Genomic DNA, 23,772 nt, shown 5'->3' on the forward strand with positions numbered 1-23,772 from the left:
GTTCTAAAATTGTATTATAATGATATCCATGAAACTCCAATTGTTTAAAACATTCAAATGTCTGATGCAGTATATTTGTACGTTCATGCAATCATGAGACCCAAAATTATTGCCATGTACCTTAGCAAAGATGCTATCATAATCTTATCTATGAAATTCTTATTGGCTAAAACATGCACATGTCATAATCAGTTTATTTGTACGTCCATGCAATCACGAGACATGGAATTATTGCTTTGTACCTTCGCAAAGATGCTGCTCAGTGTGGTAAACCATAAGTCTGAAACCCTATAAAGCATTGTTAAAGAATATTGCTTGTTCCTTGGTTGTTTGTTTGTAGATCACATGAGGAATAATTTTACAATTAAATTTCTCCGAACAAAAACCAACTTGTTTGGAAAATATATAAAAGTGAGAGCTTTACCAAGTTGTGTAAAACGTACAATTCAACAGCAAGAAGATTTTGATATACCGTACACGAAAATGAGGCTTCTAAGCATCTGTTGTTTGCTAGTCCTGGCATTTTTCCATTATTCTGAGGCCATAAAGGAGTGCAAGTGCAGGCCACAGCATCCACAAGAGGCATTTTGTGATGACAAAACTTTCGGTAAGTCAATTCTATTAAATATTTCTTTTGAAGTTGAAAAAGTTTCCTTTTGATTTAGACCGAGCTAAAACAAAATTCTTGGGTATCGTAAAACCATTCAGTCATCGGATCTACGCGGCGCATTGCTGATTGATTTTTTTTTTTTTTAAAATAGATGTCACTAATCAAAATGTGCAATAAAGAATGGACATACAACACTGTGGTGGACGTTTGAATCGAAGAAACTTGTATATATTATAAAGATTTCACGCGGTCAAAGATAAAATATACATGTATTTTAATATAAATTGCATGGCCTTCTCTCTTCTCCTTGTATATGATTTTATTTTTGATTTTTTTAGTTATCAAAGCAAAGATATTAAGCAGAAAGAAGGTATCTGGTGGACCTGGTTCTGGACGTCGTGTTTATAAAGTCAAAGTCTTAAAAGATTACAAGGTTAAACTAACTTTAATTCTACCTGATAAAATGTGCAGAAATAATATTAGGAACAATATATGGGAGGATTTTAGTGCCATAATTCTCTTTTAATATTTTTATTTCTTATTTTAATTTTAACTCCTTATTGTTTCAAGTTTATTTTAACATTTTTTTTTTTAAAAATTATTTCTTTTTTTTAAATTCTAACTTCTTGATTTAATTTTCCAATTTTATTTTAATTTCATTTTACAAACTTATTTTTTGAACCAAAGTCTTTAATCTTTCTTTAATATTGCAGAACACCTTTGATCCTATTCAAGGAAAAGAAAAGATTTACACAAGCTCGTCACATGAACCCTGTGGTGTATATTTCAGAAGGAAGGCCACATACATTATAAGTGGTAGACAATTGGTTCTTATATATATTTCATTTCAAAATATCATTATTAAAAGCATTATGATACAAGTTAGGAATAAAATATTTGAGGGACGATTTCATGATTTTCATTTTATTTCTTTGTCATTTGGATTTAAGGGGGTATATATATGTTGTGTGTGTTTTGAAGTGCATTTTCCGTAAAGAAAAAATACTACCAACTCTTTTTTATTCTGAAAAAAAAAAATTAAAAAATAATTATATTTCCACTCAAAGAAAAGGGGGCAACTTGATATGGGGCGGAAAATTTTAATTTTGTGTACGTTAGGGTTTGGACCCCCCCCCCCCCCACTTATTTTCTGATAGCGAAGACGGCTTTCATTTAATTACAGAAGTCTTCTAGGATGGTTGACTAAAAGTAATGTTATTGCTAGTTTATTATATGATAGAAATCAACCAGGATTCCTCCTACCCCCTCACTTTACCTCTTTTCCATCTGGATCCTACGATGCATTGGGTACCCGTTTAAAAACATGGAGGATATATTATACATTATAATTTGATTTTTTTTCTACACAAAAAGAAAAATATAAGTGTTAAATCCAAATACAAATGTATTTATAATTTTATCATCGCAGGATACAAATCTGGTGCGGATGGAAAGTTGACAACAAGCGCTTGTTCTTGGAGCCAGAAGATCTGTACCGTCACATCCTTCCAAAAGTTTGCTCTCAAGACTGGCCTGTACAAAAAGAATTGCCAGTGCAAGGTACGATGTGGGAAGATTTACCCATTTTTGTAGTTCTTAGATTTATAAAAATAATCATTTTTAGGGGTACTGTTCAATTAGGCTAAGTTACAACAAACAAATACAAGTCAGATACATTTATGATCTTCCGGCCTGTTTCTTGTAGGACAAGAAAATATACCGAATTTTTTATGAAAAATACTAAGAAATCTTAATTTTTATAGTTGATTAAACTTTGAACACTTTAATTGATGGTATGATGGGTATAAGAAATGGGTTTACTTTGTTCAGATTTTGGATTGTACGGACGGAAATTGTAATCCACCAACAGGAGAGAACTGTGTTATTAAATCAAACAGAAACTGCTACCTGAAAAAGAACGCATGCGTCCAAAAATCTACCTACGGTGCCCTGCAGTGTGGTTGGAAATCAAATACATGTGATCCGAAACCTGACCATGAAGTCAACAAGGAGGTCGTTTATGAACCCGTCGACACTGAAGTTCCGGAACATGTATACACTTCCGGGGAACATGTGGTACACAAACTCTTTAATTCGCTAGCAGAACCAGAGCACTTTAAAGGACCGGAAGACAAACACATTGTCATAGAGCCTTACACAAAGGACGTGTATGAAAATATTGACCATGTTCGACAAAAAGTCGTTGGCTTCTAGATGCTGTCGTTTTAGAAAGTAAAAATTTTCAGTAATATATAAAATGATATTGTATTGAAATGATCAAAATTTGGACATGTTAAACATCTTTTAGATAAAATTGATGCTAAGTTAGTAGGCCTAAACTTTTGTAGATTTTTGCCTTACAATATCATTTCTATATCGCTAGATATGATAAGGACCAAAACATCAAATGTATTTAAAAGTAAAAATTTTAATCAAATAGTTATATTAAGAAACATCTTTTCCATTGTTTTCGGTCGTATTTTTTTCTCAGAAATTCTGTAATCAGTAGGTTAACCCGAAGCAAGGTATTAGTTTCTTTTAGACAAATTGTTGACAGTGCCTGTTCGTTGTTTAATTGTCTTTGTGGCTTAGATTTTCTTGTGTTTTCTGTACTAATCTAGAATGTCTGATGCAAGTATTGTGATATACGTATAGAATGTAACCAAAGATATTGCATGGATTTCTGTAACTTATAAACATTTCGTTTTTAAATAAAGAACTCTTTTTGTATTGACTTCTCTGTTACCTTCAAAGACATGTACAGAATTTATTCTAGAAGTCTAGTGTTTCAATCCACCAGGTACATGTAACATGTATGAATACTTGTGATCACAAAAAATAGTTTCCTAATTCACTAAATAAAAGTGTTAAATCTTTATAATTTGCTAATTGTATAACGAAAGATAATAAAAAATGGAAACATCACCATCATGTTAGCAATGGTAAAGACATGCATTTAAAGAAATTTCTTGTACTCCAAGAATTTATTTACAAGTTACATTTTAAATCAGATTATTGTATAACTATCAGAGATGTTATTTCTTTCAAAAGGACGTAGCGTTAAATGCCAATATTTAGATTAGAATCGCTCTTCAGATTAAGACGTCAAAATTAAATGATTTTCTTCAGTTTTCAGCTTATCATGAACGCATTTATCATTGAAAGGTGTATCCTTATAATAGTGTATCAGTCTTTCCGTAAGTCTGTCTGTAAGATGCATCTTGTTAGAAAACGTTGCGAGTGGATGTTCATGAAATTAGAAAAGAGGTGTTCCTTGGTTCCTTGAAAACGCCAACAGATTTTGAATTGGAAATGGTAAAATGATACGGAACCCCCCCCCCCCTTCTTTTTCTTTTTGATTAATCTTATTAGTGACTAAGACATTAAGACAAAATATCAAAAATTTACTTGTTTTCAATAACAATACGTTTACCTTTACACAGTTTCAAATAGTATAAAAATTAACAGAAAGCATGTGATGATTCCATGTAGAATGTACACGTGAGTATTATGCTCTCGTTTGTTTCTTCTCTTGCAAAATGTTGATAGAAATAAAATGGACCAATCTCTGCCTCTATCTTAATTTTCAATAAAGTTACCCAAAAAAATGACCTTGGATCCCCCTAGCAAACACGACCCCCTCGTAAGATGGTAAGGAGAAAAAAGTATAGTGTATAAATTAAATAGAAAAGTGATCCCCCCCCCCCCCCGTGTGTAAAACATACTGTGTGCAGTTTAATTGATGTCTTAGTCAAATATAGACCATCCCCCTCCACACCACACGGAAACGAACATTAACTTCAGGAACACTGAGTTGTTTAAGTTGTACTATGTGCAATTTGTATTTTAGTTCTATATCGTTCAACAAGTAATATTAATAGCTCGGGATCGTGTTACAAACAATTCTTACATAAAAACATTGTCCCATTCGCTACACGTGGAGTATTTCTTGGTGAGTAGTAACAGTAGTTTATCCGAAAACATTAGTCTGAGGCCTTTCCATGATCTTGCATCAAATAAATTTGTTGTTTTTGAAGATCTTCTATCAACTAAATTTGGTGCTAAATCATGTATGTAGGAATATACAGTTCTAAACACTAGGGCATCCTCTCTGAACTTGCACTTACCTATTTCACATTATATTAGTCTTTGACCAGCCATAACGCTACAGTTCTGCAGCTAATACAATAAATACACTTTTTCACATAAAATGAATACACATTATGTGTATTTATTACATTTATATGTGAAATAGACAAAAAGGGCGAATAAGATGCCCCTAGCTGTGGTTCTAATATACACCAGCTGTATACGTGTATTACTCATACACAAATTTTAGTAACATCTTAGTACAAATTGATTAAGACTTAATTTAAGTATTGCAAAATCGTCTTTCTACTGATACTTCACCAATATCTTTATCATGTTTATGAAAACCAAAGCAGTTGCGCATTTAATTTATATGTATTACATGTACATCTACTTTAAAGTCAAAGGGTCCACTGGACGAGATCAAGGACCTCACGTATATAATCAAGATCAGTGAAAACAATCGTCAGTCAAAATATATTAATTCGTCCCAGAGCCGTCTCCAGAATTCTGGAAAGGAGATACGGAGAAGGGTCTGAAATTATTTCCCTTCCTTTGAGCCAGAATTTAATATAATATAATATAATATAATATATATATATATATATATATATATATATATATATATATATATATATATATATATATATATATATATATATATATATATATATATATATATATATATATATATATATATTTGTACTGGTGCATTCTTGAAATTGTTTTAAAAATGCTAGAATTAAATTATGAATAACGAATTACATGTTGTTTTAAAAGTGATACTTTCAAATGCTTTTATAAAGGGGATTCAGTCGCACCCAACGCACTCCCTCCCCCCGTTCTGGCTGCCTTGCATCCCATATATATCTGTATACACAATCGAAAACAGAAATCGCGTGGAAGACTATACTTTTATTACTGTGATGTTTATCTAACCACAGGAGTTCGCGTATTTATCAATTTAACCGCAATTTTCAGTAAATAAAAAAAATACGTAATACCTATAATAATAACACAAGGATGGCAAAGCATTCCAGGTCACCGGGGAACCCCTCCTTTAATATCGTATATTTTTTATTTACTGAAAATTTCGGTTAAATTGATAGGTACGCGAACTCCTGTGATCTAACAATTCCACAATCTACAGTCATTTAGAGATCATTTGGATGGGGGGAAAAACCAAACAAACAAATCAAATGCACTTCGTACAGTTGGCTTCTTAGAATACAAACTATCACTACATATAATTAGTAGACAGCTATAAGAGAAAAGGGTATACAGGTATAGGCAAATGTATTAAAATTTCAGTTTGCTTTCAAAATACTTTCGCTCTCGGTTCAACATAAACATAATTTAGCTTTATTTTAGAATTTTTAGAAAACAGTAAATAAAATCAAAGTGACAAAGGACTTTATTCTTTGTTTAAAAAAAAAAATAAATAAACGCTCCATGCGAGGATCGAACCAAAACTTACCGATTCCTCACCGTCATGGAGAGGAACACAACATGTACAACTGCACGTGCTGTCGTCGTAGCATACTAAGTGTGGGTTTTGAAACGACAATAAAGCAGCGCATTTACACAATGTGTCTGTTTTAAAGTTCGTTTTTATGGTCTATGGGTCTTCTTTCCATTTTCTTTTTACAAAAGGTTGCTCGTTTCTTTGAGTCGTAATCCACAAAAGTAACGTTTTAAAATCCTAAAATCCTGGAGAGATGGTCGTTTGTTGTGACGCAGTTTACTAAAAATCTAACATTTCTCTATTCTGATCGGGCAGTTTTAGTTGTGTTACAAGAGTTTTCATTATTTTTCCAAATTGTTTTCTGTTCTCCGATTTATCCAACTGACCGACCGTGAACGAAGGATTAATGATGTCAACTTTACCTGGAAATCTCAGAAGTATGTTGGGATTCTGTTCTCGGTATAGTATCAGATCGGAAGGAGGACACGACTCTGTCAGATTTTCCAACTTTGCAATCAATTTCTTCACATCATGATACTTTGTTTTAAGTTCTGCTTTGTGCTGTGATATTTGGCGTACCGCCTTTTTCTCGTCCTCTACAGACTCGTCTAAAGCTTCATTCAAAATGGTTGTAATAAGATTAGTGAAATCTTCGGCTTGCGTCATCATCTTTTTTCGCATTGTTTCATGACAAGTTCTCATCACTGCTTCTCCTTTTTCGAGATCTTTAATCCTTTGACGGATTTCAGCCTTCCACTGCGTCTTTAGTTTAGAAACTTCTTCCATGCTTTTTGCTTCTCGTAGAAATCTTGCAGATTGCCAATGGTGTGTTTGATATGCACTTTCTGAATGCAGGTAATGCGGACGGGAACTTGACAAGCTTCACAGCAAGCACTATATGCTTTGGATGGGTGGTTCTTGCACATTTCACCAAATTTTTGGGCTGATGTCTCTCTGACAAATGGATGATGTTGTGGCCGGAGGGGACTTTGCTTTTAAGATGAAAGGCTTTACAACGGGGACAAAATTGATCTCCACACGGAACACAGCGGAAGAGAGCGGGCTCGTCCTCACAGAATTGACAACGTATGGCATCTTGGGCTTGTGCTCTAGCCATGACAAACCACTGAAAAATTATCTTTTTTTTTTAGAAAAATATTTTTACAGGTTATCAGTTTTTCGATGGCTAGCTTACTTATATTAGCCTTATATACAATAATGATATCGAATGCTGTGTTTATGATGCATATGATATAGTAGGACGTGATCCCCTTATGTTCAAAACATTTATTTTCTATAAACAAAAAAAAAAACCATCCACAGGCCCGGGTTTTGAAAGGGGGGGGGGGGGGAGTAACCTCCTTAAAAAGTAAACTGTCCACATTCTAAAATCCTATTTAGTGTGTGTTTGGGGATGGGGGGGGGGGGGGCAGTGGGCCTTTTTCTAACTTTTCGGTATATTTCTTCTTTCAACCTTGACCGTACAGCAACAAAAAGTGGGGGAACAGCATCCAAATCATAATTTACACGTTAAAACTACAGCAAATTAAGACTATTCTCCGAAAAAAAGGGAGGCAGGGCTCCCCCCCCCCCGCCTTCTACATGTACAGGCCATCATTATACTTTCCTATTTTCCAAAAAAGCTGTTCTGTTGGAGGAAACAGGAATTTGGAGTATATATGAAGGGGGTTGAGGGGTGGTAGTAGAAGGTTTTGAAAATGAACAGCCAAAAAAAGAATATCTCGACGAAGGGAAAAGGCAAAACCTTAAAATACAAGTATGATACATGTAATAATTCATTGTAGGAATGGCATTTTTTTAGAATGACAAACGGGGAGCATTCTTCCACCTAAATCAGAGCAACCTCAATTTCGGGTGTGATGTTCGTTGTGTGGTTGTGGAGGGGTTGGTTTAGCACCTATAAAGTGGTAGCAGTCATGATATGCCGACGCATGTGGGATACATTGGATCATCACTATACAAGTTTTAATACGGAATAAAGCCTGATAATTTCCAGTATTTCAGGACGATTTTCATGCTTTGAAAAAAATACAAACAACCGAACCTAAAGCCCGATCATAGATAACTTTTTTGCGTTGTTAGTATACAGTTCAGGTTATTATTTAAACGTGCAAAAAACTTGATTTCATTAGTTCATAACAAACTATGCACCTTAATATTAGATTATAAAAATACATGTAACGGATAAGAAGGAAATTACAGTACAAATAATACAATTATAATCATATGAAAAAAGTGCTATTTAAATACTGGTATTAAATATTTAAACAATGGTGACTAGACAAACAGGAATGTACTTGTTTTCAACTTTCGTTTAAAAATAGATAAATATTCTTTGCATTATCTCTCCCTCTCTTTCTCTCTCTATCTCTGTAAAAGGTGCTAAAACATAACATACCAAAGGTTGAGTACTAAAGACAAAATCTCTTAATTGTTTGAAGGTATGGCCATTTAGCGGTGAAAGAGGCTATGCTTCACCGAGTATAGTCGTGTACGGAGGACCAGATTTGTATGAACTTAAGGTGAACGCGGTTAATTAAGACCTAAGGGAAAAGAGGACTGTATTGCATTACCGATAATTTTGAAAACTGGTCGGTCATCATTATCGAAAATTATTTTCATTCATTTCCAAAAGAATACTAGATACCTTTACCGAAACTTCAAAATGGAGCATTTAACTCGAAATTCATTTCCATTGGCCTGTTATTCGTGTGTACAAGCCACCCAAATACATTCCTGTTTTTTAGATATAAACAGATACAGACAACAACATATGTTAGGATACGTGTTCTAGCACTAGAGAGAAAAGGTTTGATATGCAGAAATTCGCTAAATACGAAAACTAAAAATTATGAAAATCGAATATCGGGCGAATTTCCATTGTTCCGTGTCCATATGAGTGAAAAATTCTCGAGAGGGGCGTTAAACAACAAACAATCAATCCATTGTTCCGGGTCCCGATACTTCTTTATCGAAATCGTATATATACATATGTTACTTTTATTGCTTAACAATTCAAATAAGAAATTAAATAAAACTTTATAAGAGGGATGATAGAACATTTGATTTTAGTAAATTTTGTTTTAATTTGAAAAATTAAGGCCTGTCCACGAATTTTAAGGACAGCCCACGTACGGGTATTGAAACCGAATTATACACTGGCCATATTTACCAAGTCGTGTCCACCAGCATTCATGTAAACCCGTAGGTATCCGATGATGTACTAAATATCACTAAACTTTATATGGTTTCAATATGTGTATAAAAGTAAATGTTAGATTTCATTCTATGACGTGCACAGATACTAAAACACTTTGAAACCTTAAATACTGCAACAAAAATGGGGGGGGGGGCAACCAGTATCTAAAGGAACATCTACTATAGCAAAATACTATACCCAGAATTAAAAAAGTGGGAGACACCCCCCCCCCCCCCCCCCTGCGTTCTACCGGCCTGAATGGATCCCTTCTTGGGCACGTAGTTGTGCCTTCATTGTTCATCGTTTGTAAAACGTTGTTCATTCGTTTAGTGGTGAAAATGAGAGGGTTCGTTAACCATCGTATGAAAAACGTCGAGATGTAAAGACCTGTTGCATGTAGTTGTGCAATCTTTACCGATACGCGACCAAGGAATGTGCTGGTGAATAAGATCACTGTCTTTACCACTTTCCAGAGAAAAATATTTCAGGCTAGTAACTAAAGGTAGATAAGATAACATGCATTTTTGGTAACACATATGACAACGTAATTTTCATGAATTTATCTGAATAGTGAAATGATTGTAAGACCATTATATATGCATTGACATGTATAAGTAAACGTTTCATCGATTACACAAGATGTCTTCAGTGTTTGACTGCTTTGTGTGACTGTATGTGGGAAGTCAGTTTATTCAACAAAATATTCTACGTAAATTACACTAATATTTTATTTATTTTTTACAGGATTTAGACGAAATGGAAAATGGGTATGCAAAGGTCTTGTCGCCAAGAAAGAGTGCCAAGCTGATAGCAGAAATTAGTCAAGATGTAAAAGTTATAGATGAGGGCGTAGACAATATCGCTCAACATGTAAGTAAACTATTAACTCTCTCTCTCTCTCTCTCTCTCTTTCTCTCTCTCTCTCATGAAAATATTTCTGGTACTTAAAATTGTTATTTACTTTCAAAGAAAAGGTTGAAAATTTGGCATGCATATTATTTTGTGTATTTTAAAAAAAAATGAATTTAAATTTGAATCAAAATAAGTTGGTAAATATCTTTTCAGAGGAATTCACTGAATGTTCCTTTTTTATATTGAATTGATGATAAGACCGCGGAACATTAACTGGCAAAATTGGAAATATGCAGCTTACGTCATTTCTATCTGTTACAATCAAAACATTTAACGATAGACAATGGAATGGAGGGGGGGGGGGGGTACAATTCGACACTGACGTCTGACAAAACATTGGATTGAAATTCTAGTTTGAAAATCATTTTCAATCCACCTCAGCTACGCTAGAAGACAATGAGTTACTGATTGATCCAGAAGACAAATAATTTCATTTTCGGAACATTTTGAAGTTTAAATATATAAATCAGCATTTCTGACCAGTGTTTTTAAAGAAATATAAAGGAACAAATATTTGATTTCTGTTAGGTATGTGCATGCATGTGTTGGGGGGGGGGGGGGTGAGAGGGCTGAACGATCTTGGAAATAAAAAAGAATTTTTTTTTAGTTTGGACAACACCTCCCTGTTTTTGAGTGTCAAAAATTTTTCAGTGAAGACAAAACTAAAAAAAAATACCTCTTGTCATCCTAGTAATTAACATCAACTCTCTGTAAGGACCAAAATTTTACTATAGGGTCGTGGCACGCACCAAGCCAGATTTTCATGAAACTTTCTCAGTTGATTAAGGTCCATACATGGTGACATTATCAAACTTCAAAATGAAGGTTACCACCTTGGTTGCCATGGTAACGGAGCATCATTCATTAAGGGCCCATCTACTATCATTTCTAGCACAAAAATGCTATATATTTGATGTCACTTACCTTCTTCAGTTTTAATATTCAAAGATAATTCATACATGATATGAAAAGAACAACTATAGTTGTATATGACATATTTAAAATAATTCTCAATGTGCCCGCAATTCCATAAGTGATGGCCCAAAGATGGCCAAAATGTCGCATTTGGAATATGACTATTTTTACCCTATTTTTGAAGAAGTCTCTCAAGAAATGCAGGCAATGAAAAAATAAAGCAACTAATTTTTTAAACACACCATAATAACATTAATTTATTAATATGAAAAGAAGATTGGGGATTTTTATCGTTTTTGTTATTTGTAACGTTGAAATTTGACATTTTGCCAAAAAATATTTTTGTGTAAAATGTTAGCAGACGAGCAAATTATAGAATTTATTATCTGAATTTTTTTTTTTCATTAATGTAGTTGATAAAGTGATTAAATAGAAAATAAAATTTATGATACTTCATATTTGAAACAATTTTTATGGAATTATTAATGGTTTTATATGATATTCATAGCAAAGGGCAGATAACTCCAAACCTTTAATTTTGTGTTTTCAATGGATTTTATCAACTGCATGTATATTGGTACATGTATATATATATATAATTACATTTTTAATTAAATAAATATATTTGAAAGAAAATCTCTGGATAAAAGCTCAAGTGTTTAAATATAGACCAAAAAAATCTTTTGTTCATCAATAAACAATATACATGTAAGTAGCAAGTGTGAATTTTTTTTTAATGGATCCGTCAAATAGTTGCCCCCCATTTTAAATTTTATTCTCCCACATACATTATGAACATATAAATAAATAATAATTACATGAAATATTTTTTCAAATACCTTATAAACACCAGCTATAAGATTAACATCCAATTAAAATAGCACAGTTTATATATCTGGCATAACAGACAGTACACATTTTTCAGATTTTCTATAAATTCCAATATGAATTTGAAAAAAAATGCTGAGCTCGTTTAAAATTATCTTACATTATGATTTACTTGAACTTTTCAAACCCAGAATTTTAATTGCCTGCTTAAAAAGATATGCATATAATGTAATGTGAAATTTTGCATTCATTTTTTTCACTCACGCCATGCAACACATCTTTACAGTACAATAAGCCATTAGTTAAATTGAATGAAATTAAGAGCAAAGGTACTTTGATTATTTAGCTATAGAATGAAACCCATCTCATTTTAAAAACATTCCTAGATTTTTTGAGCATGCCATTACTTTATATGATGATTCACTGAGGTCATTTTGGCCATAAGCAAAATATTTCAAAGTCGTTGCTATGGAAACCAGAGAGGTAATGTCCAAACATTACCCACCAAGAGTCATTATATGGAACCCTCTTTGAAGTTATAGTGTTAAGATCAAATTCTGTGATAGTGCGTGGCCAAGCATTTTTGGTCCTTACAGAGAATTGATGTTAATATATTTTGTCATGTGAAGGCATGGCCTGACTCGACAATTTCTTAACCCCCCCCCCTTTTATAGAATCAAATAGCCATCCCCTGAAAAAAAAAAAAATAATCTCTGTCTTCTTGACTTTTACGTCTCCTTAAAATTATAGGCTAAAAACTCATATAAACAATGATAAGTATGAATTTCACACCACATGTGTTTGGGAATTGAAATTATTTGTCTTCTGGATCATATATTAACACTCTGCGTTTGAAATGAATTTCAAACTAGAATTTCAATCCAATGTTTTCTCGGACGTCCGTACCGAATTGTACCCGCCCATTTCATTGTTTTGACTGTAACAGATGGAAAAGACGTAAGCTGTATATTTCCAATTTTGCCAGTTAATGTTCCGCGGTCTTATAAAATATCTTGAGCAGGAAAATGTTTTATTTATCTAAGAAATGAAACTAGTTTAAACTTTAAAGTATGCCAAACAATCTAAGGGTGACATAAATATTCAAACAAATATATAATGCTGTCAGATGTCCTGGAATAGGCACTGGCACCACTAGAAAAAAAAGAGGGGGGGGGTATTTCTATCATGTAAGTTTTTGAATTTACTAGGGGGAGGTAAATTCAAAATTTACAACATGATACTCTTATGTATAATGTGAATATTCTCTCTTAAAAATATTATCTTATCTTGTCCCAGATGTATGAGTGTGCTAAGAAGAATACCTACACTATACAGTCCTGGCGAACGGAGCACGAATTAAACCCGCGGAAGCAGGACGAGTCAGCCCTGGACTGGTGAGTGCCTGCGCATACTAAAATATAAAATCATTTTTTAAATGTTTCCCCCAAGGTCTGTCTACACCCGCAGGATTTTATTTAAAAATTTCGTTCTATGTGTACATGTTAGGTGAAATAAATTATTTTATGTTGATATACTTATTTGAAACCATTGAAACCGAAGAAAAGTTGTGTTTTACACAGGGTATTTGTAGCAGACACATTGAACTTTTCCTTCTGGTCGGACGACGAATCTCAGAAATACCGCATCAGATATAACGGGAGAGAGTACACGGGCTACTGGTCATGGTGCGCGGCCCTCAATAGAGCTTTGGAGGTAGTTAGACATTTGCACTAAAATATAGTATTTTTAAAAAATCAGATCTATTTTATACTCTATGTAATACTCCTTAATTTATAGATAGCGAGAGTTTTGTGGAAAAAAATTAAATTAAAATTTTTATCATCAAATTCACACATGATAATGTTATTTTTGACTGGGAGCAATTATGTACTATAGCAACAAAATCTTATTGACAAAACATAATAATTACTTTGCTTAATTTCTTAATATTAATTCTGTAATACACATACATGTAGATTGATACTAATTCTTATTTACTGCACAATAAAAAGAGATTCCTACAATGTTTTATGCCATTTGCTCAAAGGTCAACGTCAGAAGGACCCCCCCTCCCCCCGACCACCCTAGAAAACGCGGACCTCTGTTGATTTGGTAGGAAGAGTCATAATACGAAGCTCTAGAAGTGAAGGAAAGCGACTCTCCCCCTCCCCCATGATATAGGTTTTTCACGTTTGGGAAATGAGTTGTTTTTTAGGGGGGGGGGGGGCTGACAAATTTCTGGGTAGATTTTTTGGGGGACTGAGGTGGACCCCCCCCCCCCTCCGGAAAAAAATAATTTCTTGATCCGCGCAGGAGTAAAATGACTGTCAGTATTGTAGTTTATATTCCATACTATTTCCAATCATGTAAATTTTACATCCAACAAATATGATCTTCTATGCCGATATCCGTCGCCTGTTTTTGTGGATAAGCACGTGTTTTGTGTTCACGCCTTTTTTTTTTAACAGAAAGGTGTCAAAATAACAGATGCCAATTTCTACGCCGACATTACAGAGAAGGAACTTGCAGAGGTCCTGAAATCAGACTCTGATATACCAATACCATTGTTACAACAAAGAGTGTCAGTTCTGAGAGAAGCAGGAAAAGTCTTACTGGAAGTAAGTAGGGGAAGTGTATCATGTGCTATAGGAGTCTTTTGTACTATTTAGGGTGGAAATTCTTTGATGCTGATATTATATATATATATATATATATATATATATATATATATATATATATATATATATATATATATATATATATATATAAGAAAAAACTGCTTGTGAAGAAAAAGAATATTTTGTTCAAAGGGTAAAAAAAACTGTTAAATACTAACCCTTGACCCTTTGTAATACAAGTTTATGTTAGTAAGACCTTTTTCATCATAATTTTATTTTCATTTCAATCTTTTGCATAAAAAAACATCAAAAAGGCACTTTATTTTTCAATATTAACGCAAGGAGTTATAAGCAACAATCATTTTTTAAAAAAATGTTTAACTTTTTTTCACAGAAATATGATGGTAAGTTTTCAAACTGCATTAAGGCTTGCAATAAAAGTGCACAATCGTTGCTGCGTCTGGTTGTCCAGGATTTCCCCTCCTATAGAGATGAAGCTGATTACGAAGGAAAGAGAGGTATCCGTTTACATAATTATATAAAGATCCAGATTAATATTAAAATTAATTACTAATTAATGCCAAGTTTAAAATTCTACCATTCTACATTTCGTATTTAATTAGACTCAGCAAACAGTCCCAACTACATGCACTAACCACCTGTCCTCTATTCACTCTTCAGAAGTATCTGATTTTCATGTATAATATGTCCACATTTTTTTCAGTTGTATAAACAATTCAAATTCCTGTGAAATTTGAAAGTGGGGTTTTGCATTTGGGTGACAAAAAAACCCCAAACACTGAATGGTGTAGATTTTTTTTTTCTCACCAAGGTAATCGACTGGAAAAAGGTTACACTGCATATTTCATGATGACTTGATTTCAATGAATTTATACACTCTCTCAATGCCTGGAAATTGTATTTAAATCTTAATTAATATCTGAATGTCTTTGTCAATTGAACTTAAAATGGTTCCCCTTGGTCAACTTAACTATAAAACTTTCTTGGAAAAAACTTTTTTTTTATAGAATTTACCACTTTAAATTGAATTATAATATATAAAAATATAAATTACCTCTTTGTCCTGTTCTATTGACCAGCATAAGGTATGATTTAATATTTGCAAACATTTTCCATTATTTGTTTGTCTTTTGTGTGTGATTTTTTTTTGGGGGGGGGGGGGGTATAAATATATTTTCAGTTTTCCGTAATTTCTCCTTTTTCAAATTTTACTGCAATATGTTAAGATGTATATATTATTATTTATGACTAACTTTAATTATGTTCTTTAGTGTCATTTTACAAGAGAGCCCAGATTTTAGTTGCTGATGTTTGGGCATGCTTTGAGGGGAAAGGTTTTGGGGAATTTTACGACATAGACACAATCACTATGTTTGCAGACTACAGGTGAATTTTATAGTATTTCTTTTTTTAAAAATATTTTTAGTTAGTTGAAGTATGTGTGAACATTTTAATTTTGTTTTGAGAAAGTGGAACTTTTAAATCTCATGTTAAAAGAAAGTGTGGATTATGAGCTTAAAAAGAAAACAATTTTTTTTTAGATCTGGTGTAATGAAATAGAAATTTACTTTTATGACTTGTAAGATTTTGTGAAGCATCAATATTTGCTTTGGAAGTAATTAATAATCACTGTGTATTTTGTTATGAAGATTAGAAAAATTCAAAAAGTTTAAAAATTTGAGAAAAAAATTAACCTCAAATTGTTAATTTGTTTCTCTGATTATGCTGTCTCTAAATGCTGTAGAGAATTGTCGATCATTACTGATTTTATTTTAAAATTAAAAATAGTACACAAGTATATATACAAGGGTCATAGTCATGTACTATAAAATTTTATTTTCAACTAAAAATTAGTAAAGAACAAAATGAATATTCAATAATTTCAGTTTATTTATTGACAAAACCATCATACATTGGCATATAGTCATGAATACAACAAACAATATTAACTTACATAAAAAAATCCCAGTGAGCATATCAGTTATGTTGAAGTTTTATGAAGATTATAAAGCAAAGAATTATTGACACCTATGTACAGAATCTCCTTGCAGATATCAATAGTTCATCTAGATGTATGTTATTTAAGAATATTATTGACCACTTCACACTGCAATATTATTTGGTAAAACCTATTCCTTCCATTTATAAAAAGCAAATTAGCAAGATAAGACTGTCATCACATAATTTAGCTATAGAAAGTGGATGCCATAAAAATATATTACGCGAAAATCGAATATGCGAATTATGTAGATGTGAAATTGAAGAAGAATTCCATTTTGTTTTAAAATGTCCACGATATAAAGATTTACGAGTAAAATATATTAAAAAAATTTACTGGGAAAAACCATCTAATGTTCAAATTCATACAGTTGTTATGTGCACACAATGTTAAGGACCTTTGTAATTTGGGAAAGTTTCTGTACCATGCTTTTAACTTACGTAATGAATGTCTCACTGTCTTATAAACAAATTAAATAAAATGGTTTGTAAATTCTCCACCATTAAACTGATTGTATAATTATTATGCTGTTAAAAAAAACCCTGCGCTATGTCTTACTGTTTATGTGTTATAAATTTATATTGTATACAATAAGATGTATGTCTTACGTAATAAAGTGAATTGAATTGATTTAGAATTGATTTTAATTTGCTCAAACCATGAAATCTGATTATGACTTAAGTCATGTCATGTATAGAATTCAAATGGTAAATTGATAGTATTGTAAAATGTTTATGAATTTAGATTTTTTAATACAGATTTTTTTCCTTTTTTTTATTTTTGTAATTTTAATCTGGACTTTATGATTTGTTATCGTCTATATTCATTAACTCTTATTTGTGTGTCGTATTACATGAAGTACATACATTTGTCCATATTATAAATTTATTTTCAAATTAGAATTGTTAGAGTTTATTTAAAAAAATGTTTAAAAGCTATAACAATTTTTATGATTTTAAAATATCTTTTATATCTTTTGCATTTCAAGAATTCCCCAGGCTTTGTACCACTTCGGAGCATTGTCTTACAATAAAGAACTTATGAAATATCTAAAAGATGGTAGGAAGAATTCTTATTCTTTATTGTTTGACCATTAATTTTTAGCTCACCTGAGCTGAAAGCTCAAGTGAGCTTTTCTGATCACCCGTTGTCCGTCGTTCGTCCGTCTATCCGTCTGTCCGTCCGTCTGTAAACTTTTCACATTTTCAACTTCTTCTCAAGAACCACTGGGCCAATTTTAACCAAACTTGGTACAAAGTATCCTTGGGTGAAGGGGAGTTTAAATTGTTAAAATAAAGGGCCAAGTCCCCTTACAAGGGGAGATAATCAAGAAAAGACAAAAATAGGGTGGGGTCATTAAAAAATCTTCTTCTCAAGAACCACTGGGCCAGAAAAGCTGAAACTTATGTGGAAGCATCCTGGGATAGTGTAGATTCTAAATTGTTCAAATCATGACCCCCGGGGGTAGGGCGGGGCCACAATAGGGAATCCAAGTTTTACATTGAAATATATAAGAAAATTTTTTTACAAATCTTCTTCTCAAGAACCACTGGGCCAGAAAAGCTGAAACTTATGTGGAAGCATCCTGGGGTAGTGTAGATTCTAAATTGTTCAAATCATGACCCCCGGGGTTAGGGCGGGGCCACAATAGGGAATCCAAGTTTTACATTGAAATATATAGGAAAAATCTTAAAAAATCTTCTTCTCAAGAACCACTGGGCCAGAAAAGCTGAAACTTATGTGGAAGCATCCTGGGATAGTGTAGATTATAAATTGTTCAAATCATGACCCCCGGGGGTAGGGCGGGGCCACAATAGGGAATCCAAGTTTAACATTGAAATATATCAGAAAAATATTTACAAATCTTCTTCTCAAGAACCACTGGGCCAGAAAAGCTAAAACTTATATGGAAGCATCTTGGGGTAGTGTAGATTCTATATTGTTCAAATCATGACCCCCGGGGTTAGGGCGGGGCCACAATAGAGAATCCAAGTTTTACATTGAAATACATAAGAAAAATCTTTAAAAATCTTCTTCTCAAGAACCACTGGGCCAGAAAAGCTGAAACTTAAATGGAAGCATCCTAAGGTCATGTAGATTCTAATTTGTTCAAATCATGACCCCCGGGGGTAGAGCGGGGCCACAATAGGTATATTAAAAGGGGGGAATCTGGTAAAGAACATCATGGCCAAAGTTACTCAGGTGAGCGATGTGGCCCATGGGCCTCTTGTTTATTATATTATTAATTAATATTCTATCTATTTTTTAAAATTATTATTTCAGGGCATATGATGAAATCTGGAGACCGATATGAAGTAGAGATTCGTGGATGTAGCATTTGGGCTACTGAAGTGAGAATTTTAATATTAATATTTTAAAGTTTAAATTCTAATTTAATGTCCCTCAACATTTTTTTATGTTCTTTTTGTTAATTGCACTTTAGCAATTATTTATATGTCAAAAGACTAATTTTATATTTGACTACCTTGCGTGTCTTTCCTAAATTACCTGAATGGATATAAATATGCTTAACTTAGTACATGTATATATTCTGGTAATATTTTCCACTTATAGCTTGTCGCTGAGAAAGCAAGGGAATTAATTAAGGAAGATTCCTCATTGAAAGATGTAGTGATGAATTCTATTTTGATTGATCATTACCTGTGGGACTTCAGACGAGACCACGCAGAGGAAATGCGTGATAATATTCCATTTCATCGCATTCGATGCATTTACTACTGAAAAAATATTATATACCTATTATGTGTTGTCTTTTAAAAATAAAACTTTAAAGAACTTTTTATTTTTTTTTCTATGGGCGGAAAGGGGGGGGGGGGGGGATATGAATATTGTGTTACATGTATACATGTATCCAGTGTACGTAAGCAGAATAGGGGGAAAACCTCCACCTCCTCTTAAGTTATATTGCAAAGTTTAAAAAAATTGAAAACTTTATGCTATTAATTAAATTCTAAATTCTAACTTTGAATATTTTTAGTTTTTCATGTCGTGTCATTTTACTTTTTTTTAACCCCCCCCCCCACCCCACCCCTCCCCCCCCCCGGTCATAATTCCTGGATCTGCACTGATAGAGAACATATTTTAGCCAAAATATTTAAAAAATTCAATATGCTTGTGTTTTTCTTGATCTGAAAGTTATTGTTTACTGTTTAGTACTTTAGATTTGGAAGGGGGCTGAGATAGAAGGGATGTAGCTGCAGAACTGTAGCGTTGTGGTTTTATATCTTATCTTTGACCATAACCATTAGACTAAAATATAAAACCATGATGCTACAGTTCTGCAGCTAGAAGGGTTGATAATATATTTAAATATATGATCGAATGATTCTGACTGACTGAAATCCAATATTCCTGGAAAAGAAAACGTTAAAGATTGCATGAGTTCACCTGCAGTCACTGTAATAAGCAAGATCTAAACATTATGTAGTGATTACTAGCACAATTTCAAAAAATTATCGATTCGCAGAACAGGTACTTTTTTCTTTATAAAAGAATCTGGGGGAATAAGACGAGCCATGTGCCCATGCCCATTTTTCGGCTATGCAAGAACATTTATTGGAAAAAATCTCTCAATTGTTCGAATTTACTTAAGCATTTTAATGTTTGCAGTAGTTCTCAAAATGATATTTATATTCTAAACAAGCTAAACAGTTGACTTTCATTTACTGTCACAAGTGTTTAACATGGGTAGGGACTTCTATTAATTAATCTGCTATCGAGTGTTAACACTTATTGTGGAGATATTATAAAAATGTTAACATTGTATATAATGATAGTGGTGATCTAGAAGCGCTTGTAGTAAAAATAAATAAAAAACGGGAATAAAAGTATTCAAATATCTATTCTAATTTTTATCCGTCATTCTAAATAATTTACTGTAAATGAGTTCATTACTATATATATATATATATATATATATATATATATATATATATATATATATATATATATATATATATATAAAGCACTAAAAACCAACAACACTGTATATCCTAAGTGTCGGATCTACTAAGTAGATACAAGGTCACGGATGGAAATTTATATAAAGCACTAAAAATGACCAACGACACGAACAATAATAATTGTCAAATTTTCGGGACAACCTGTCCCTTCCTCAGGACAAAGAAAAAAGTTAAGAAGTCATAAAAACAAAGGAAATAGAGAAGCAAAAACAACTAGCACTACTACTAAACTACCAAACACTAAATATTTACAATGTTACATGTTTAATTTGGAGTTTATAAACAGTTGTGAACAAAGAAATCCGGAGCGCTATGAATTGCGTCCGGTCTATCGGGTGTAGTCTGGTGAAGTGTGATTTACATAATTGAACGAATTAATTATCGCTAATTAATTACGGCCAACAGTAAATCGTACATTGTCTTATTCTCTCAAAATATTTTGAGAGAATAAGACAATGTACGATTTACTGTTGGCCGTAATTAATTAGCGATAATTAATTCGTTCAATTATGTAAATCACACTTCATATATATATATATATATATATTATTTCCAGTGAAAAATATGTTATTCCTATAGACATTTTTTATAAAGTAAAACAAAATTAACCCCCTCCCCAAAAAATAAAAAATAAAAAAAATCATGATTCTAACACTTTCCTCAATAAACGTCCCTTTAAAAGAGCTCCTCGCTAACCACTATACCACGGAGTCACACATATATACACATTTAAATAGCATACAGTTCTCTATATTTAGCAAGCGTATTTGGACTTAGAATTTTTTAAGACCACGGTGAAAATTTAAGTAAGTTAACTTAATTTTTTATGTAGAGTGGGTCTTCATACCAAATTTTTGCAAGTGTAAAAAGCAACATCTTTCCATTGCCTTTCATTAATCGTTCTCAAAAAAATGGTATGATGACCCACTCTATTTAAAAAATGTAGTTATATCATCCAATTTATGTCAGTTTTTGTGAAAATTGAGCGTGCCCAGCAGGCACACAACATTGAAAAAAAACTTTGAATCAACGTTGATTATATATGTTGATTCAACGTTTAGTTTATGTAAGATTTTGAAAATTGTGTTCAACGTTGAAATCTTAACGTTGATTCAATGTTGAAAATCAATGTTGATTAGACATTGAATAAAAGTTAATTCAACATTGTTGTTTTTTTTTTTTCGGGAGCGGGGGTGGATGGTGATTACTTATTTAAAATTTTAATTTTTTATTAACTAAGATGCCTTCATAACTATATGAAGGAAAACATATATAAATCTATATTGTAAACATTTAATTAACTTCCTATCAATAGATCAGTTACAATGAATTTCACAAAAATACATTTTATAAATTACATGTAATCAGTACAAAACCCAAACATTTTACAAACGTTTTCTATTTTCACCCGTGGTCAAGAAATAGTCCAATACATGAAAACATTCCAAGAAAAGATGTAAATCTTATACGGTAGCCATTTTGATGCACCAGATGCGCATTTCGACAAATTATGTCTCTTCAGTGATGCTCATACCAAAATGTCGGAAATCCGAAATCTGATAAATATTTCTTTTAAAAAATATATTATTAATTAAATCTTGGTGTTAGAGTCCTGGTGTTGGAGTCCTGAGGGTGGTGTTGGTCTTTGTGGGTGGTGTTGGACTCCTGGGGTGCTGTTGATCTCCTGATTAGTGTTCTCTCCTGGATTATGTTGGTCTTCTGAGTGGACAGATTGGTGCAGCGTTTTAGTTGATTACCCCTACAATGTACAATTTAATATAATAAATATTTGTATAATGAAATATGTTAAAATTGTGTTCAATCTCATAATCTTTTTATTCCAAAATTATCTTTCAGTGAAAATTGACGAAAACTTTAAGGAAGCTCTATACACAAACAAAAAGTGCTTTTTGGACTAATTATTATATATATATTAAAAATATATCATATAAAGGTGTGCATATTGAGTCTGTTTAGTTCATGTTCATCATAGGGTACCTGCCTTATTTCCGCAGGAAAAATGTTCAAAGACAATGGACTACTCGTGAGCAGAAATCACCGTTGTTTACTTATATTGGGAAAATTAATGGAAAAATGAATTCCAATTACTTATTCTCGATCTAATATAATGCTAGGAATATTCTGATCTATTACAAATTGTGTAATTAACTGTAAATAACCGGGTTTTTTTTCTATCTTACTTCTAAGGGCAGATCACTCTAACTGCATAAAACTACCCTATAAGTAGAACTCTTTAGTGTGCAGTGCTTAGAGCTTCCTTAACAAACAATTAATATCTTGCGCTTTTTTCCAAATTATGAATAATCAATCCAAAGACAAATATAATTATTAAAAACGAATTATTAAAAAAATACTTATATGCAAAAATTAGTTAATTTCTTGCCATTGCAAATGATATTTATCAATAAATCTTTAAAATGCAAATTTTTAAAGTGTAATGAGAATGGTTAATGCACTGTACCATTTAATTTCCATGTGTTAACATTCATCAGCTGCTTAATTTGCTGGAGGCTGTGAGGTGCTGGAATGTCCTTCATTTACAAGGTACATCTATATCATTGTTTGGCCGTGAGATTAAATCTATCTCTTCCATTTCTTTATAAGCCATGCCTACTGTTCACAAAACACAAAATAAAATGAAGTAAATTGAAAGTGTAACAGGAAAGTAAAGAAAAAAATTGTTAAAAGCTTGTGTTGCATCAAAGCAAAAGACTTACACATGAATTTCTCAACCCAAACTTGTGCAGCAGTTCAATATTTCACAAAACACCTGGGCGTAGGAACCGAGGGGGGGGGGGGGGGGGCGATATGTAGATTACTATAGTAAACATAGATACTATTTGCCTTGTGCCCCTCAATAAAAATCTCTGATGACATTTTATTTTATTTTTTTTTTTTTTTGCTTGTCAAGGAATTTTGGTAGTTGATGACCTTTTTTTTTTGCTTGTCAGGAAATTTTTGGTAGTGCCCCCTCAACTGTCGACTGAAAATGTATGGCTGTGCCCCCCAAACTAAATTTGCTTCCTACGGGCCTGAAACAATTATTTACAAGAAAAACTCAAATCCAAGACATGAAAAAAAAATCATTAAA

The 23,772-nt window shown here is 32.5% G+C and overlaps 2 protein-coding genes across 3 annotated transcripts; both read left to right on the forward strand.

Moving 5' to 3' along the window:
- Nucleotides 1-449: 449 nt before the first annotated feature.
- Nucleotides 450-3,340, forward strand: LOC133194767 (metalloproteinase inhibitor 2-like). The gene is made up of 5 exons (XM_061330675.1): nt 450-607; nt 949-1,043; nt 1,324-1,426; nt 2,040-2,170; nt 2,441-3,340. The coding sequence occupies exons 1-5, from the start codon at nt 484-486 to the stop codon at nt 2,822-2,824; spliced, it is 837 nt and encodes a 278-aa protein (XP_061186659.1). The 5' UTR covers nt 450-483; the 3' UTR covers nt 2,825-3,340.
- Nucleotides 3,341-4,543: 1,203 nt separating this feature from the next.
- On the forward strand, nt 4,544-19,478 carry LOC133194768 (queuosine 5'-phosphate N-glycosylase/hydrolase-like). Of its 2 annotated transcripts, none has more exons than XM_061330676.1 (10): nt 4,544-4,562; nt 10,129-10,254; nt 13,336-13,433; nt 13,620-13,752; nt 14,508-14,657; nt 15,052-15,175; nt 15,950-16,064; nt 17,666-17,736; nt 18,961-19,028; nt 19,252-19,478. In XM_061330676.1, exons 2-10 carry the CDS (start codon nt 10,141-10,143, stop codon nt 19,417-19,419), a joined length of 1,041 nt encoding a protein of 346 aa, XP_061186660.1. In that variant the 5' UTR covers nt 4,544-4,562; nt 10,129-10,140; the 3' UTR covers nt 19,420-19,478. The 2 variants fall into 2 exon arrangements, with proteins under 2 accessions (XP_061186660.1, XP_061186661.1); XM_061330677.1 differs by lacking the exon at nt 4,544-4,562 and adding an exon at nt 10,034-10,055.
- The last annotated feature ends 4,294 nt before the right edge of the window (nt 19,479-23,772 follow it).

Source organism: Saccostrea echinata, unplaced genomic scaffold (genome assembly GCF_033153115.1).
Source record: "Saccostrea echinata isolate AGI-Se365-2 ecotype Australia unplaced genomic scaffold, CSIRO_AGI_Sech_v1 ptg000029l, whole genome shotgun sequence".
Classification (NCBI taxonomy): Eukaryota; Metazoa; Mollusca; class Bivalvia; order Ostreida; family Ostreidae; genus Saccostrea; species Saccostrea echinata.

Coding starts and splice junctions, on each gene's coding strand:
- LOC133194768 (XM_061330676.1), top strand. CDS start 10,141: ATGGAAAATGGGTATGCAAAGGTCTTGTCGCCAAGAAAGAGTGCCAAG. Junction 15,176..15,949: donor TGATTACGAAGGAAAGAGAG/GTATCCGTTTAC, acceptor TATGTTCTTTAG/TGTCATTTTACAAGAGAGCC. Junction 17,737..18,960: donor TATGAAATATCTAAAAGATG/GTAGGAAGAATT, acceptor TTATTATTTCAG/GGCATATGATGAAATCTGGA.
- LOC133194767 (XM_061330675.1), top strand. CDS start 484: ATGAGGCTTCTAAGCATCTGTTGTTTGCTAGTCCTGGCATTTTTCCAT. Junction 608..948: donor TTGTGATGACAAAACTTTCG/GTAAGTCAATTC, acceptor TGATTTTTTTAG/TTATCAAAGCAAAGATATTA. Junction 2,171..2,440: donor AAAAGAATTGCCAGTGCAAG/GTACGATGTGGG, acceptor TACTTTGTTCAG/ATTTTGGATTGTACGGACGG.